The sequence below is a fragment of the Hippocampus comes genome, unplaced genomic scaffold, assembly GCF_001891065.2.
Source record: "Hippocampus comes isolate QL1 unplaced genomic scaffold, H_comes_QL1_v1.1 scaffold22, whole genome shotgun sequence".
Lineage (NCBI taxonomy): Eukaryota > Metazoa > Chordata > Actinopteri > Syngnathiformes > Syngnathidae > Hippocampus > Hippocampus comes.
This window is the reverse complement of record NW_017806175.1, coordinates 4,036,303-4,052,939: the sequence shown is the minus strand read 5'-3', so window position 1 is coordinate 4,052,939 and position 16,637 is coordinate 4,036,303. Positions and strand designations below refer to the sequence as shown.

At 41.5% G+C, this 16,637-nt stretch overlaps 5 protein-coding genes across 5 annotated transcripts in view; 4 read left to right on the top strand and 1 right to left on the bottom strand.

Moving 5' to 3' along the window:
- The window catches only part of LOC109531930 (E-selectin-like), a 7,365-nt gene extending 4,520 nt beyond the window's left edge, over window positions 1-2,845 (bottom strand). Inside the window, exons 1-9 of the mRNA XM_019896467.1 lie at window positions 2,625-2,845; window positions 2,449-2,527; window positions 1,823-2,221; window positions 1,622-1,726; window positions 1,307-1,498; window positions 1,020-1,205; window positions 660-857; window positions 428-560; window positions 269-327 (exon numbers count right to left, since the gene is read on the bottom strand). Of these exons, the coding sequence (XP_019752026.1) occupies window positions 269-327; window positions 428-560; window positions 660-857; window positions 1,020-1,205; window positions 1,307-1,498; window positions 1,622-1,726; window positions 1,823-2,221; window positions 2,449-2,527; window positions 2,625-2,627 (1,354 nt within the window). The 5' untranslated portion in view covers window positions 2,628-2,845. The remainder of the gene's footprint in view (window positions 1-268; window positions 328-427; window positions 561-659; window positions 858-1,019; window positions 1,206-1,306; window positions 1,499-1,621; window positions 1,727-1,822; window positions 2,222-2,448; window positions 2,528-2,624) is intronic.
- A 1,288-nt stretch (window positions 2,846-4,133) lies between these two features.
- Window positions 4,134-5,359, top strand: LOC109531910 (14 kDa phosphohistidine phosphatase). Its single transcript, XM_019896447.1, has 3 exons — window positions 4,134-4,348; window positions 4,817-4,941; window positions 5,208-5,359. Exons 1-3 carry the CDS (start codon window positions 4,213-4,215, stop codon window positions 5,298-5,300), a joined length of 354 nt encoding a protein of 117 aa, XP_019752006.1. The 5' UTR covers window positions 4,134-4,212; the 3' UTR covers window positions 5,301-5,359.
- Window positions 5,360-6,725: 1,366 nt separating this feature from the next.
- Window positions 6,726-9,420, top strand: LOC109531929 (hemicentin-2-like). The gene is made up of 4 exons (XM_019896466.1): window positions 6,726-6,798; window positions 6,886-7,045; window positions 8,836-8,963; window positions 9,125-9,420. The coding sequence occupies exons 2-4, from the start codon at window positions 6,933-6,935 to the stop codon at window positions 9,418-9,420; spliced, it is 537 nt and encodes a 178-aa protein (XP_019752025.1). The 5' UTR covers window positions 6,726-6,798; window positions 6,886-6,932.
- Window positions 9,421-9,702: 282 nt separating this feature from the next.
- LOC109531911 (14 kDa phosphohistidine phosphatase-like) lies at window positions 9,703-10,928 on the top strand. Its single transcript, XM_019896449.1, has 3 exons — window positions 9,703-9,917; window positions 10,386-10,510; window positions 10,777-10,928. Exons 1-3 carry the CDS (start codon window positions 9,782-9,784, stop codon window positions 10,867-10,869), a joined length of 354 nt encoding a protein of 117 aa, XP_019752008.1. The 5' UTR covers window positions 9,703-9,781; the 3' UTR covers window positions 10,870-10,928.
- Window positions 10,929-14,564: 3,636 nt separating this feature from the next.
- firrm (fignl1 interacting regulator of recombination and mitosis) overlaps window positions 14,565-16,637 on the top strand; it is a 24,548-nt gene continuing 22,475 nt past the window's right edge. Inside the window, 6 exon segments of the mRNA XM_019896737.1 lie at window positions 14,565-14,754; window positions 14,934-15,060; window positions 15,714-15,753; window positions 15,853-15,941; window positions 16,020-16,124; window positions 16,226-16,366. Coding sequence (XP_019752296.1) covers window positions 14,968-15,060; window positions 15,714-15,753; window positions 15,853-15,941; window positions 16,020-16,124; window positions 16,226-16,366 — 468 coding nt within the window. The 5' untranslated portion in view covers window positions 14,565-14,754; window positions 14,934-14,967.

Below are 16,637 nucleotides of genomic sequence, written 5' to 3'. Positions count from 1 at the left end.
GTAAGCAACATTTCAAATGCTACAATAAATAAAGTCACATATTACATAAATATACTAAATTACTCACAGCTTATTAAGGACATGGCATCATAACATAACACTTCTCGCGTGTTCCTAAAGGCGCCGAACAATGTGCTCAATACCAAAACTCCCTTTGGGAGGAAATACGTGTCAGCGACATGCCAGAAGGACAACATTTTTTTTTTCAACTTTTGGAATGATCTCATGGTCACTGTCGTTTATGGATCGAAGGTGACGTCACGATCCTAGATGAGGCTGTCAATGCTGTTTTTGTACACCTGAGGAGGGTCTTCAATGTCGGAGTTGCTGTGAGAGAAGACGAGAGACAGCACATGAGCTCACAAAATTCTCTCTATTGATCCGTTTCAAAACAGAAAATGACTATGAACTTTATCGGCAGTCTTACCTGCTCAGCTCAAAGTTGTTTGCTTTCCTCCTCATCCGTCGCATGATCCACATCACCAGAGACAGAGCAGACAAGGAAAGAGCGCCACCTATCGTCGCGCCGGCCGTAATGGCACCCAAGTCAGACGTGGATTCTGCAGAACAGGTTCAAATTGAACGTTAACGACCGACCACCAAATTAAAAAAAAAAATCTTTGAATCGTTTGGCTCCATCTGGTCCACTTTTCTCACACCTTTGCATGTTGGAGGTGCGACGTTCCACTCGCCGAAGTGCGTGCACGCCATGCTGAGCGCACCTTGGAGCTCGAAGCCTTCCTGGCAGCTGAATGTGCAGATTGTATCGTGAGGAAAGGGGTTCGGGGACGGGATTAGGGATGGGGTGCAGTTCATGTGGCCTCTTTTGGGAGCTTCCGGGGCGGGGCATGTGATTGCTACAGGAAGTGAAGCGAAGATGGCATATTAGGGGAAAAAATGGGACTTTTATAACAGTAACATGTACAAATATAAATACATAAATATAGATGAAAACACTTTCTCCGTTCTTTGTATTGATTCAGAAGCAGTTTTAAGTTTTATTGACGATATCCTCTTACCTTCACAACGTGGCATCTCGCTCCACCGTGCGGCCGACGTGCAAGTTACACTTCTCGGCCCCTCCATCCGATAGCCGAGGTCGCAACTGAAGGTGCAGCTGTTGCCGTAGCTGAACTTCGTATCCGGATCGTCTCCACAGCTGACTGTGCCGTTGGTTAAGTGGAGAAGAGCGGGGCACTGGACGGCTGCAGGGCAAGAGAAAAAGAACAACAGGAAATTAGCACTCGAATGCAGGAAGTAAAGTTCGATTGTTTTTTTTGGGGGGGGGGGAGAATTTTCCACGAACCTTCACATGTGGGTGGTGGATGTGACCAGTTTTTGGTGGCAGTGCACCTTAAGGGCTCCGGCTTGCTGAGCTTGTATCCTTCTTCGCAAGAGTACTGGCACAATGAATCAAAGGTGAAGTTGCCATACTTGTCAGTGCAGACAACGCTGCCTTTGGGAGGGAGGGTCAGCTCGCTTTTGTTGCACTGAACCGCTGAAACGAAGCACATCAACGCAATTAGTCATCCATTGCATATTTGCGCTTCACCGTTCACCATTAGACCTGTTTATGTTTCTTTCTTTTTTTTTTTCTACCAATAACTAAATGGATTCTTACCATGCTGACACTTGTCTCCATAGAAGCCTTCGAAGCACTGGCACCTGTGACTGTTTATGGTTTCCACGCATTCTCCGTAGACGCATGAGTCTTTTTGGCAAGCAGCTGGAACAAGAAGAAAGGGATTATAAAGTTGAACATTCACAAACTCTGCACTTTTTTTTTTTTTTTTTTTAATAGATCGCCGTTCCCTCCACTCACCTGTGTAGCACAGAGCCGTCTTCATCTTCTTGCACCTCTCGTCGTTCCATTTCCCGGGCTGCGAGCTCCTCTTGATGTACATCTCCACACAATCCTCACTGTCGCCAAGGATCTTGCCGTTCATGCCGTTGTTGGGCTCCCCCTTCGCCCAATTGGTGGCCTCCGTCGTGAGAGACTTGTTGGTGCCAACCCACGTCCAGGTGCCGTTGATTTTACGGATCCCGATCCAGTAGTAGGTGGCCTTTTTGGGCAGCCACGTGTTGAGATGGCCGATCTCCTCCTGGTTTTGGATGGCCACCATGTCGGTGTAGTGCTCCTGGCACCACGCTCGGGCTTGCTCCCAGTCCATGGTGGTGTTGGAGTAGAAGTAAGACCAGCACTGAACTTGCACGCAAAGCACTGAGGATGGAGATACACAACAATATATTAAAACAATGTTTGCCGACTTTCACGGAGCAAAGGCACCTATTTGACATCGGAATTAACTCTCATGGCTAACTAGCAAACGAAAATGTCAAGATAATAGCAACAGGTAGATAGATACACATTAGACGTGATTTCTAAAGCGCTATATAGATAAAGTTGAGTTGAGTGAATCCAAAATTAGCTGTGGAGTTTGCACCTACTTGAGAAAATAAAAGCCAAGCTGATCCACGAGCTGGACATCTTGGATGGTCTGCTCTGAAGTAATCCACAGAAAAGTTCCTAACAGAGAAAAAAAAAACAATAATAATAATAAATAAAGGTTAGTCAGTCAATTTCCAACATTCTATTGCATTCTCGCTGTCAAGTCCACACTTACCATTTTAAGCGATGTATTTGCAGAAGTAGCTCAGTCTTAAGTGCTTATGTCTCAGTGAGTGAGCAAGATGATTTTGGCTGAAACGTGCTGCCGCGCCGGCTCTTATAGCCCCTCGTCCACGCGGTCCAGTTTTCCGGGAAGCTGTCGTCAGCCTTTCGGTGGAAATTCCCACCCCCTTCAAGCCAATTATGCCCAATCCAAAACATCTCCTGACAAAAATTCCAAAGGGGGTGCGAGGAGTCCCCATTGTCTTTGGCGGAAGCAGATATTGATAATATTAGTTTTCTTCTAATTATCAGAAATGTTTGACCTTTTTATTTTCTGTTTTCATTTTAGAATTTCGATTTTTTTTTTTTAAAGGTCATAGTATTTTAAACGGTTCACAATCATTTTGACCATGTTGATGCAGACCCTGCTAGTGTACACATCAGCTATAAGTGTTATATGATTCATATATGAAAATCATTCAAAATACATAAAAAAAAGAAACCCGAGAAAACCTGAAATCGACCCACTTGCAAATTGATGATGTGGTGAGTTTTTCAGCAAATTGTGCTATTTTTTTTTTCCCTTATTGCTGATTACTTGAAATTTCTCAGTCATTGCTGTGTTATTGTTGAAAGTAATACAAAGCGTGAGTGTATAGAACACGTTGCATAGGACGTAAATAGTTTTCAGGCTGATTTATTCCTGTAAGATGCGCGGAAGGATAGAAGTAATTAAAATGTCGGGGGAAATGCACAGACCAGCACATAGCACTTCAACACACACACACACACACACACACACACACACACACACACACACACACACACACAAAGTGACAAGAAAGGAAATGCCACACAATGCAATGGCTGCCACTACAAAGGCTTTACAGGTATTTTAACAAGGGTCTCGGGATGGAGGAAATGTGAAGCATGGGAGCCAAGGCGCCTGCTGGCTGGCCGCTTGCCTTTCCCGAAGTGACAGTGCATTTCCTTCCTGGCTGACTCCAAAGTTTGCCTGTTGTTGACACCTCTTCACCTCCACCCTTTCCCCTGAAAAAAATCATACTGTTGTTTTATTGGCCCCAGGGAGGATTTCACTTTTTTTTTGTTTTGGCTTTGTTGGAACTTCCGCAACCGATGATTTTAAGCTTTGGATTGGATTGGATACAACTTTATTGTCAAATGTGCTGTATGTGTAACATACAGCACAGATGAAATTTCTTCCCTCTCAAGACAACATAAAACAAGAGTTTTATGTTTGTTCTGTTGTCTTTGTGACTCGTTTAAGTGCACTTCATATCTATCTATCGATCGATCGATCGATCGATTGATCTATCTATCTATCTATCTATCTATCTATCTATCTATCTATCTATCTATCTATCTATCTATCTATCTATCTATCTATCTATCTATCTATCTATCTACCTTTACTTCCACTTTCAGCCAGGTGAGGGCGCCATTTCAAGCGTCAACCTGTTTTTTGAAGCCATAAAAGGGCCTGTCTCTTTAAGACCGGAAATACGACCCAAGGACCTTATAAGGCGTTTGTATTTCCTGAGCCATCTCCTCTGTCGTCGCGACAAAAAGTACCGGTAATCATGTCGGAGTCCCTGGCAGCAGTCCCCGATGTGGAGATTGATCCAGAGGGAACTTTCAAGTACATTTTAGTGAACGTGAAAAACGGTGATGTCAGCAAAAACATTGTTCGCGGTACCAAGAGTGCCGAGTACCACAGTAAGTTGAAGGAAATGTCACAAGCTTTGCACTGACTAGCTCATGTGTCAAAATTGTGTTGTATCTTGGATTTTAAAGTTCACGTTTCAATTCATTTCACGTTGAGTACAGTGAGTGCAAAACAAATTGATCTTTGGTGTGAACAGTGACAGGTTTAACAAAAATAGGAAATAGTGAAGAGAAATGCGACCGTTTTAACAGTTTATGCTACAGAATTACAAATAATGACATTTGATAGTGCTTTGGCTCCATTTGAAGAGCAACATCAAAATTCTGGCACTCTTTCAAAGGCCTCATAAAAGACATTGATCATTCATATCTGGAATTTGACACCTGTGCGCTAGTCCTGGTTTGTTTATCCTTTAGTGTGAAAATGAAAAGTTTAGCAAGTGGTGGGACCTTGGCATCAAGAATGGGCGAAATCTTTTTTTTTAGAAATAATCATGGTGTGCTATGAATTATTTGTAGATCATATTTTTGAGAAAGTCAAGCCAGCCGTGGAGGCCTTGGGCATGGAGTGTCAATGCCTTGGTGGAGGGAAGATAGAGCACAAGAGTCACGAGAAAAAAATAAGGGTGTTCGGAGAGTCCACTGTAAGCCATTTTTCATTCCAAATAACACCTGAATATCAATATTATGCATTAAAAGCCATATTTATATGCTCTTTAGGTCTTTCTTGAATATATTTGCATCTAATGAGAGCTAACACAAGCGCTACAGTATTATTATTAATGCAAAAATCATATTGCATATGCAGCTCTTGTATTTGACCATATCAGCTGTACCTAAAAAGCTCGACCTAATATTGTGACCGGTGAATATACAGACTGTCATGTCACATCTCCTTTTGTGTTTTCAGGGTTTTGGTAAAGCGGACCACTCCATTTCAGTCGAAAAGTTGAAGAGCGTCTTCAGCGACTACGAGATCACCTGGAGTGACGACAAAAAATAATTTCACATTTCTTCACGTTTGCTATCCAGAAGTCAAACTCTGTATTTGTGTTTTTATGTAATAAATGCTTACACAATACATTTCAGTGCAGGTTTTATTATTTATTTATTTTTTTGGGATTTGAGAGATGAGCAAGCATTACTCAGAAATGCAGTGACTCGCCCATACTTTTACTTTTAATTGACTGTAATCACAATCAGAGGCTGAGTGCCAAGCGTAAAGTCCATACAGGAAGGAGTGAGGCATTCAGAATCACAGACATATCCTGCGACTTAGAGGAAGCGTTTCATTTTTTATTCTAATCCCAAAAGGGAAAAACACGTCTTTGCTTCTTATCGCGGTTAAATGTTTACATTTGTGAACTGTGTGAGATAAATGAACTGTGAAAGCTCTTGCTAGAATGACCACCAAAAATGAAAGTCAGGAAATTTGGAGCACTGCGAAAACAAAACAAAACAAAAAACTGACCTTTTGATTTATGCTTGTGGATATTCTTATTCATATTCTTATTCCCGGTCATTTCTTTTATATATCACATCTGCTTTCCAGAATGATGGGAAAGAGTACATGAATACAAACCTTACAGATAATTGTTATGACAATTGTCTTTTTTTTTTTTTTTTTGATGAGTGGTTGCCGTCTTTACCGGTGAGATGGGCCCTTTAGACAAGGTGGAAAGAATTATAAACAGTTCAAAATAGTCAGTTTTAGTACAAAAATTTCAGCAAGGTGGAGAGAATTATGAACAGTTCAAAATTGTCCATTTTAGTCCAAAAACTTCAGGCTTCCGCTAGAATAAAAAAAAAAAAAAGCTTTGCAAAGCGCTTTGTTACAACTGCAGCTGTTGTGAAAGCGCGATATAAATCAAGGTGTATGTCATTGTATTGCCTAAACACTTTAGGATGGTGTCAGTTTGAACCTGTTACTATAATGGAGCGGCCAGTAAGTGTCATCCACAAAAAGAATATTTTTTTTCTTGAGTAGATAATCACCACTACATCCCCTTCCTGGAGTTTTTGCGCATTGAGTTGACTTGCATTCCCAAAGGTGTATGCCAGCGCTTCAACACTGGTGCCATTTTTATCATCACCTTCATTATTTGGTCATGAAATGGAATTGGGGGCCTTCTCACCTTGAACGGAGGACCAACAAAGTATTCTGGTAACACTGCTAATTACGCTGTGACCTTGAAAGGAGAAAAACAAAAGGCTGTCTTCCTTCCAGGTTGCATCCTCAAACTGGAGCCAGTTTCCTGTGAACCACGAAACTTTCCGTTACCCTCAAACAGGCTGCAGCGAGGAAAAGTGCTCAACAGTGAAACTCGGCCCTCTTCTCGGAAATCTTATCTGCTCCATTGTCGTGTCCGTGGGTGGAAGTGTTTTCATACGGACAAGCCCATGAGGGAAATTTCAAGGCTAGGACGATGCAGGAATCTACATCTGTACTGCCACTAGTTCTGTGGGTTACGCGAGTCGAGAAATCCAGCTCAGTGTTAACAGTAAGGCCAATAAATGCCTGACCTTCGTCACTCAATTCAAGTAGTTTCCAGGCGAGCCAACACTCACAGTCGTTTCTCTTTTCACAGCAATACCGAAGATAGCGGGTGCGAGTGACCATGACAACATAGTAAAAATGTCTGCAGAGGTGGGAGCAGAGGTAGTTCTACCTTGTGAGGCCCAGGGGAGTCCGACACCACTTGTCACGTGGAACAGAAATGGTCACCCCATCCCCCCTGTCACAGCAGGGTAAGTGGAAGGTTTTAACATCACTGTGGCAACAGCGTCATGCGTAGTGAAAGACAAAGGTGCTCAGCACGCCTTGAGTCTGCTCTGTACCTGCCATTCATTACTCCTCAAGTTTTTAGCGATGCCCTTTAAAGCGCAGCTTAGCCGAGGAACCAACCGTCTGCAGGGGGCCTGTGTGAAGGCTTGACTTTCTCACCAAATTGAGGTGGAACATCTGGCCCTGCATGGCTCACATTCATGTGTGGTCACAGTGGCTGCAGACAGGCAGGCAGACTCAGTTCACAGGCAAGAGGAGAGACCCTCCGACTAAATAGGTCGAGGGGAGGATGACGAGGGGAGGTGAAAGCCGCAGTGGTGACTCAAATGCCGTATGGCTAGTCTATGCGGCCGGGAAGAAAGGAAATGTGGGTGGTGGTGTGGGGGATGCCAGGAAGAGGGGAAGAAAGCTAACTGACAGGGAAGAGATACAAGCCCCGTCTGCCTGAAGTTGGGAATCCCTGGGGTGCGTTAGCAATAAAACAACATGCTGACTCTTTGCTAGCCCTGCCTGATGAGGATAACATGTCTCTGTGAACAACCCCCACATGGGCTGCAAATGGAGCCACTGCAGATACTATGCAAGCTGTACAGTACTGAAGAGGCCAGCGGGGTGCTGATTGTTGCATCATGTAAATTAGAGGGGTGGCTCTGGTGTTTCAAAACCTGACACTTACCACATTGTATATCAATGTGGGAACTGATGGAGAGGGGATGTCCTGTCCCGTCTGCTTTAGCTTGTCTAACCCTGCAAAGTAACATTTTGCACAAAGCACCGTCGCTCGGCGCCTCAAATGTCACTGCTTTTCTTCACATGACTGGAGGACTTGGGCTAACTGTGATAACATGGAGAAACAAGATATTTTTTGCTTCAAGCTTATTCCCACTGAAATAAACATGTTATTGTTATAGTTCAGTTGCCTAGCAAAAACACTTATCTACCATAACTGGGAGAGGTCTGTTTACACGTCCGTGTGTATTTTGCATTTATACAACTCCGCCTTGATGAATTTCAGACGAACACAAAAACCTTTCAAGTTACCAAGCAGCCTTTCACTCCCTTGAAACATCAAACAGATGGGCATGTTTTAGTCACAAGCATACTTTTTGTTTGTCTCTGACAGGCAAACTAATGGCTAAATTGGCATTAGCGTTTCTCAAGCAGATATCCCAGTGATGTATGTACTTGCATCTAGCACCGCGGTCGGGCCTTTCTTTAAATCAAATCACGCGTGACGCCATCGTGATTGACTTAACACACTGTGTTATTGTATTGATGTTGGCATCTGTGTGACCTTTCCCAAGGTGACTTCATCAACTAAAACTCTGGCTATCCTTTTACACTGTAATTACCTTGGACAATGGTAACAAGTCACAGGGGAGATCACTCGACCCTCGAGGACGCTGCATTTCACTGAGTGGTTTCTCTTTTTTAGACCTTGGATTTCTCACTTAGTCACCACTCGGACAAATTATTTTTTTCAGGGCATCCACATTTTTTTTTTACATTTTAGGGTAACAAATGTTCTTGAAAAAAACAATGGCATTTGAGTAAGAATCTTTGTTTCAAACAATCTTTTTAGTGTCACAAATGTTCTTGCAAAAACAAAGGAATTCGCGCTTTTGTTTTTGTTTTTTTTCTTCCAAACAATATTAGCTTTCTTTCCACCAATATGAATGGATTTTCTCTCACTCTTTAAGTGTTGTGTTTTATTGTGTCATTTCTTTGCTCTTCACCCCTCACCATTCCCCAGGTTCACTGTTTTGCCCTCAGGCTCCCTGAAGATAACTGATGTACGCCTCATTGATAGTAAATTGTACACGTGTACTGCAGAGAACCCAGCCGGCAATGTGTCCTTAAGCTACAATTTACACATCCAAGGTAACTTTGTGGGGTTTTATGATAAAGTCGGAAACAATAACATGTTTGTTGAGAGCACTTTCATGTTGATAGAATTCATGATAACGGCACTTCTCTCTAAACTGTTGACATTATGGATAGATATGATAAAACACGTGTCAAGGTTGTTCTTTTGTCCTTAGCCAAGCCCAGGATTCAGCCCGCACCCCCGCTACTGAAAGCCCTGGTGGGACAAACAGTCACGCTCCCATGTGTGGTCCAGGGGGAGCCGAGCCCAGAGGTCAATTGGTTTCACAATGGTCTTCCTGTTGGGATCAAGGACACGTCACCCTTTAGGATCCAGCACGTCAGCATGGCTGACAAAGGAACTTACCAATGCGTGGCTCGCAACAGCGCTGGACAGGAGACTTTGGAGATCATGCTGGAAATTCTTGGTGAATTCCTGTTCCTTAATACCAGCCTTTTACAGCTCAAGTAAAAAAACAAACAAAAAAACACTCGACTTTTCTTTAAAGTTTGGATTCAGTGTCTACCACATACTACTAATCATAACATAGGGTCAACTAATCCTACTATGTCCATGTTTCTATATGTCCATGTTTCTATCTATCTATCTATCTATCTATCTATCTATCTATCTATCTATCTATCTATCTATCTATCTACCTTTACTTCCACTTTCAGCCAGGTGAGGGCGCCATTTCAAGCGTCAACCTGTTTTTTGAAGCCATAAAAGGGCCTGTCTCTTTAAGACCGGAAATACGACCCAAGGACCTTATAAGGCGTTTGTATTTCCTGAGCCATCTCCTCTGTCGTCGCGACAAAAAGTACCGGTAATCATGTCGGAGTCCCTGGCAGCAGTCCCCGATGTGGAGATTGATCCAGAGGGAACTTTCAAGTACATTTTAGTGAACGTGAAAAACGGTGATGTCAGCAAAAACATTGTTCGCGGTACCAAGAGTGCCGAGTACCACAGTAAGTTGAAGGAAATGTCACAAGCTTTGCACTGACTAGCTCATGTGTCAAAATTGTGTTGTATCTTGGATTTTAAAGTTCACGTTTCAATTCATTTCACGTTGAGTACAGTGAGTGCAAAACAAATTGATCTTTGGTGTGAACAGTGACAGGTTTAACAAAAATAGGAAATAGTGAAGAGAAATGCGACCGTTTTAACAGTTTATGCTACAGAATTACAAATAATGACATTTGATAGTGCTTTGGCTCCATTTGAAGAGCAACATCAAAATTCTGGCACTCTTTCAAAGGCCTCATAAAAGACATTGATCATTCATATCTGGAATTTGACACCTGTGCGCTAGTCCTGGTTTGTTTATCCTTTAGTGTGAAAATGAAAAGTTTAGCAAGTGGTGGGACCTTGGCATCAAGAATGGGCGAAATCTTTTTTTTTAGAAATAATCATGGTGTGCTATGAATTATTTGTAGATCATATTTTTGAGAAAGTCAAGCCAGCCGTGGAGGCCTTGGGCATGGAGTGTCAATGCCTTGGTGGAGGGAAGATAGAGCACAAGAGTCACGAGAAAAAAATAAGGGTGTTCGGAGAGTCCACTGTAAGCCATTTTTCATTCCAAATAACACCTGAATATCAATATTATGCATTAAAAGCCATATTTATATGCTCTTTAGGTCTTTCTTGAATATATTTGCATCTAATGAGAGCTAACACAAGCGCTACAGTATTATTATTAATGCAAAAATCATATTGCATATGCAGCTCTTGTATTTGACCATATCAGCTGTACCTAAAAAGCTCGACCTAATATTGTGACCGGTGAATATACAGACTGTCATGTCACATCTCCTTTTGTGTTTTCAGGGTTTTGGTAAAGCGGACCACTCCATTTCAGTCGAAAAGTTGAAGAGCGTCTTCAGCGACTACGAGATCACCTGGAGTGACGACAAAAAATAATTTCACATTTCTTCACGTTTGCTATCCAGAAGTCAAACTCTGTATTTGTGTTTTTATGTAATAAATGCTTACACAATACATTTCAGTGCAGGTTTTATTATTTATTTATTTTTTTGGGATTTGAGAGATGAGCAAGCATTACTCAGAAATGCAGTGACTCGCCCATACTTTTACTTTTAATTGACTGTAATCACAATCAGAGGCTGAGTGCCAAGCGTAAAGTCCATACAGGAAGGAGTGAGGCATTCAGAATCACAGACATATCCTGCGACTTAGAGGAAGCGTTTCATTTTTTATTCTAATCCCAAAAGGGAAAAACACGTCTTTGCTTCTTATCGCGGTTAAATGTTTACATTTGTGAACTGTGTGAGATAAATGAACTGTGAAAGCTCTTGCTAGAATGACCACCAAAAATGAAAGTCAGGAAATTTGGAGCACTGCGAAAACAAAACAAAACAAAAAACTGACCTTTTGATTTATGCTTGTGGATATTCTTATTCATATTCTTATTCCCGGTCATTTCTTTTATATATCACATCTGCTTTCCAGAATGATGGGAAAGAGTACATGAATACAAACCTTACAGATAATTGTTATGACAATTGTCTTTTTTTTTTTTTTTTTTGATGAGTGGTTGCCGTCTTTACCGGTGAGATGGGCCCTTTAGACAAGGTGGAAAGAATTATAAACAGTTCAAAATAGTCAGTTTTAGTACAAAAATTTCAGCAAGGTGGAGAGAATTATGAACAGTTCAAAATTGTCCATTTTAGTCCAAAAACTTCAGGCTTCCGCTAGAATAAAAAAAAAAAAAAGCTTTGCAAAGCGCTTTGTTACAACTGCAGCTGTTGTGAAAGCGCGATATAAATCAAGGTGTATGTCATTGTATTGCCTAAACACTTTAGGATGGTGTCAGTTTGAACCTGTTACTATAATGGAGCGGCCAGTAAGTGTCATCCACAAAAAGAATATTTTTTTTCTTGAGTAGATAATCACCACTACATCCCCTTCCTGGAGTTTTTGCGCATTGAGTTGACTTGCATTCCCAAAGGTGTATGCCAGCGCTTCAACACTGGTGCCATTTTTATCATCACCTTCATTATTTGGTCATGAAATGGAATTGGGGGCCTTCTCACCTTGAACGGAGGACCAACAAAGTATTCTGGTAACACTGCTAATTACGCTGTGACCTTGAAAGGAGAAAAACAAAAGGCTGTCTTCCTTCCAGGTTGCATCCTCAAACTGGAGCCAGTTTCCTGTGAACCACGAAACTTTCCGTTACCCTCAAACAGGCGGCAGCGAGGAAAAGTGCTCAACAGTGAAACTCGGCCCTCTTCTCGGAAATCTTATCTGCTCCATTGTCGTGTCCGTGGGTGGAAGTGTTTTCATACGGACAAGCCCATGAGGGAAATTTCAAGGCTAGCGAGTTATCAGTTTCTTTTCAATGAAAACGTATGAGTGTGAGGGAGGGATATATCCTTGCCAATCAATCAGTGAGCAAAAATATTGAAAATGGCATCATTAAATCAACTTAAAGTGCATAACATTTAAGATTTGGTGACATGAGAGTCTTGTTTGTTTCTGGGGATTTCACCTCCTGACAAGGAGACTGAAGGGACAAACCCTCAGAAACAATCAAGAACTTAAAAAAAATGTAGTAAAGGCCTGGAGAAGCATTTCAAACGAAGAATGCAAAAGTCCTCTGAAGTCAGTGCGTCGCAGGCTTAATGAAGTTCTTGCGAGTCTTGTTTGTTTCTGGGGATTTCACCTCCTGACGAGGAGACTGAAGGGAGAAACCCTCAGAAACAATCAAGAACTTAAAAAAAAAATGTAGTAAAGGCCTGGAGAAGCATTGCAAACGAAGAATACACAAGTCCTCTGAAGTCAGTGGGTTGCAGGCTTAATGAAGTTCTTGTCACCAAATATCACATTTGATTCACTTTAACTTAATTTATTAATGTCCACTCCAATACTTTTGCTCAGTTGAAAAGTGGGTGGACCTGGGGCCCCCAGCTGAACATTTCAAACGAAGAATGCAAAAGTCCTCTGAAGTCAGTGCGTCGCAGGCTTAATGAAGTTCTTGCCACCAAATATCACATTTGATTCACTTTAACTTAATTTATTAATGTCCATTCCAATACTTTTGCTCAGTTGAAAAGTGGGTGGATTCAAACAAAAGATGCTCTGTCGTGAGTTGTTAAACACATCTAGATGTAAGTAGCATAAAAATGAAGCTGGACTTTTGAAATTTTGTCTCACATTCATCTTTTGATCGGAATCTGAAATGTCTTGAATTTTTGGCTTGCTGCTTTACACAACATAATTTAGGGCACCTGTTGGGGGAGATGAACACATGAAAATGCATGTGCACCAAAGCCTAGGCCTTGCTGCTTGGACCTGAGGCCCCCAGCTGAAGGGGGTCCTGAGAGACATTGGCCCGTGTCACTGACAAAACAATGGCGCTGCTTTACGTGCTGCAGCATTTGCGGCCGTGTGGCAAGTAACTGCTTGGACCTGAGGCCCCCAGCTGAAGGGGGTCCTGAGAGACATTGGCCCGTGTCACTGACAAAACAATGGCGCCGCTTTACGTGCTGCAGCATTTGCGTGGCAAGTAGAGATTGCTGATACTGTATTGGTACATATCAATGACACAACTGGAAACCTCTGGAGTCACCGCAGTACGTGACTCCATACATACATACCACGTATGTCAGAATTCGGAAATCCCTCTAATGGGACACGATACTAGCAGGCTTGTTGTCAAACACACTGACAGCAAAATAAGAAGATAGTGCAATTATTTATTTTAAGTCACTGTCGAATGAAAATAAATGTCTTTTAAATTGACACACCCCAGAGAAGAGTGTAATTCGTAAACCTGCCTATTTAAAATCATGAAAAAAACAAGTCAGGGTCACTTTCCTCGGCCGACGGCTACAGACACCTGCGGCACACTGCCGGGAAACACTGCATTGATGGTGTGATTGTTTACGCCGCATTTCAACACGCCATTAGAGAAACAATAGCTTTCCCACATACTGAGGCCATCAGCTTCCCCACAGAGACTCCGGATAAAGCTTCGAAATTCCTCAATGCAATGCACTCGTCATTGTTATTGCTTAATGACTATTGCAGCGTAAGCAGATAAATCAAAAAGTGTTTCACTTTGTTGTATTTCGTATGATGCTTTTTTTTTTTTTTGTTGGTGTGTGTTTTTAAATTCAAAGTTTTTCTCCCCTGCAAATCCGGAATAGGAAATTGATAGATAGATGAAATAATATATGCAATACATTCAGTTTTTTTTTAAATTAAGGGTTAATTTCAACAATAGGTGATTTTTTTCGTGAAACGTCATAGCTATAATTTATCACACATGGTAAAATCCATATTGCGTGTCAAATTTATCTCTTGGTCGAACTTATAATAAATAAGTTAATAAAAAATATATATCAAAAACCTGATGTGCTGAAAAAAGTAAAGCCGTTTTTAAATCAGCATCAAAACTACGTTGAGGGACACATGAAGCCATCTCTGATTTAAAAATATGCGCTTATCTAGTGTTATAATTGAAGAATTAGTCAGCACAGACTACAGAAACATTATAAAAAATAGTATTGTTATCGTTTAAAAAAAATGTGTGTCACTGAAGTATAGTAGCTGCAAAAAACGAGCAAAAAAGTGCCCTCAACTCCAGCTGGAAATCTGTCTACGTGGCGTCACATCCGGTTACAGCTCTGACGCGCGAATCATGAAAGCGGCTAACGCCAACTTTTGCGATTGAAAGGAATAAATATGGAGTTGTCACCGTGAGGTGAAAGCATTAAACTGCGTCCGTGAAATAACCGATGCGATACACGAGGATGCCGAAAGCAGTTTGCCGTTAAGTCTGTAAGTACAATGATAACGACGATGCTATGCTAAGGCGCTACGTCAAATTAGCTTAGCCACGTAAATTCCCCCTTTGAAGTCTTGAGTGAAAGTTCACATGTCGTTGGGCAGACTTTACAAAGCTGACTCATGTCTCGAGTGAGTCACTTATTGTTGTTGATCTTGTATCGTTCGGACAGTGTGTCCGATCTCTTCTGGTAGACCGGCGACATCATGTCTCAGACCAACACTCTCCTGGACGAGGTGGTGCAGTGGAACCAGGAAACCTGCCGCCAGCAGCTCAAGGCTGTCCTGCCCAAACTCACCATATCCTCCCCAGTCCTGCTTTGTCACGGAATTGCACATCAAACTGACATTAAAATGAGGAAATATGAAGGTTTATGGCTTTCTGCGTGTTTTGAAAGTACAGAAACCACCACCTATTTCATTTGTTAACGTGGAATATTTCCTCAGCTATTTGCTGAAAATCTCACCGACGGTATTTATGCGTTTTATGCCTTTTACAGTGACCCGTTTTCATAAAAGATAAAAGAAAACATAAGGAAGGAGGAGGGGAAAAAATAGCCCTTGACTAAGATCCCGACCTAAAACAGGCGAGCATGAATACACAACAGACAGTATTTGGATGTTGGGGAGGAGCTCAGTTTAACCTGGGTTGTAAGGGGAAGTTACGGAGAGCTTTCGCTATATGAGATCTACAGGCTAACTTTTAAAAAAAGATTCCAGTGTGATGAAAGTCGATTTGATGTCCACTAGTCGGTGATGACATCATTGATATTTCTTCAGTACAGTACTGTAATAATAATTTTTTTAAAATTTGGAGGAGGGAAAGGTTAAAAATAATCTATATACACTGCTCATGGACAAAGTCATTGCTACAGGAAACCATTGTTCAAGCTTACAGATTTGTGTTGATGACATGCTGTTTCTCTGCTGTGATTTTCTTTAACTGTTCACACACTTTACATCACAAGTCTGAGGGCTGGGATGATCATATACGTAAGTTCCATTTCGTTATTATTTTTTTTTCTTCAATAATTCTGGTTGATCAATTTTATCATTGTGGTTTTTTTTTTTTACCCCCAACTTCCCTATTAGGTGTACTGAAGATAATAACGGACTTGTTCCTCCCTCACATTGCTCTGTTAGATCTGGAAAATGAATGCTTCTCCAAAATTTTACCAAAGGTGAATGGCACACCTTTACCTGTTGTCACTGTATCATTCTAGTGACCTAATTTTGACCATACTTTTTCATATCTCCAGGCGGTGACCATGTTCGACAGCATAATGAAAGAACTTTCAATCCAAGTTGGAAGCTCGTCCAGTCAAAACACTGAAGTGTGCTCCTCACTGAGGAACATTCTGATGGTGGATTACCTCAAACTTGAATTTTCAGTCTCAGTGATTACATGTTCGCTAAAAAAAAGTAATAATAATCTTTCTGCTTTGGTACTCTACCTTGTTTTCAGTCTCTGATGCAGATCATTGATGCAATGTCCGCATGTGTGCGTCACGTCTGCACGTATGATGAGGTCCCGGACGTTATGTCTATCCGCACCTTACTCTCATGCATCCTGAAGGTTCTGCGAGATACTTTTCAGCACTGTAAGGTGAGTCGCTTAAGTTCTACAATGGCTTTGGATAGTTTAGATGCTGCAAAACCGAAATCCATATTAGTAAATTGCATCCGGACAAAAGGGCTAAATGATTTTGCAAAATAATCAAATTCAAAATTTTTTTTTTCTTCTCTATATTGCTGTTGCGATTTAACCTGTAATGGGAATTTGACATCTAAGAGGGCAAAAAAATATATCAGTAACTGTTCGTACTTTTGAATGCTGACCAGTTATTTTGCGGATAAGCAAAGTTGCCTGCTCATGC

What these genes read in the sequence shown, in the direction of transcription:
- LOC109531910 (XM_019896447.1), top strand. Translation starts at nt 4,213, where the DNA reads ATGTCGGAGTCCCTGGCAGCAGTCCCCGATGTGGAGATTGATCCAGAG. An exon ending in CAAGAGTGCCGAGTACCACA is followed by an intron (nt 4,349 to 4,816) that starts GTAAGTTGAAGG and finishes AATTATTTGTAG; the next exon opens with ATCATATTTTTGAGAAAGTC. An exon ending in GGGTGTTCGGAGAGTCCACT is followed by an intron (nt 4,942 to 5,207) that starts GTAAGCCATTTT and finishes TTGTGTTTTCAG; the next exon opens with GGTTTTGGTAAAGCGGACCA.
- LOC109531929 (XM_019896466.1), top strand. Translation starts at nt 6,933, where the DNA reads ATGTCTGCAGAGGTGGGAGCAGAGGTAGTTCTACCTTGTGAGGCCCAG. An exon ending in ATCCCCCCTGTCACAGCAGG is followed by an intron (nt 7,046 to 8,835) that starts GTAAGTGGAAGG and finishes ACCATTCCCCAG; the next exon opens with GTTCACTGTTTTGCCCTCAG. An exon ending in CTACAATTTACACATCCAAG is followed by an intron (nt 8,964 to 9,124) that starts GTAACTTTGTGG and finishes TTTTGTCCTTAG; the next exon opens with CCAAGCCCAGGATTCAGCCC.
- LOC109531911 (XM_019896449.1), top strand. Translation starts at nt 9,782, where the DNA reads ATGTCGGAGTCCCTGGCAGCAGTCCCCGATGTGGAGATTGATCCAGAG. An exon ending in CAAGAGTGCCGAGTACCACA is followed by an intron (nt 9,918 to 10,385) that starts GTAAGTTGAAGG and finishes AATTATTTGTAG; the next exon opens with ATCATATTTTTGAGAAAGTC. An exon ending in GGGTGTTCGGAGAGTCCACT is followed by an intron (nt 10,511 to 10,776) that starts GTAAGCCATTTT and finishes TTGTGTTTTCAG; the next exon opens with GGTTTTGGTAAAGCGGACCA.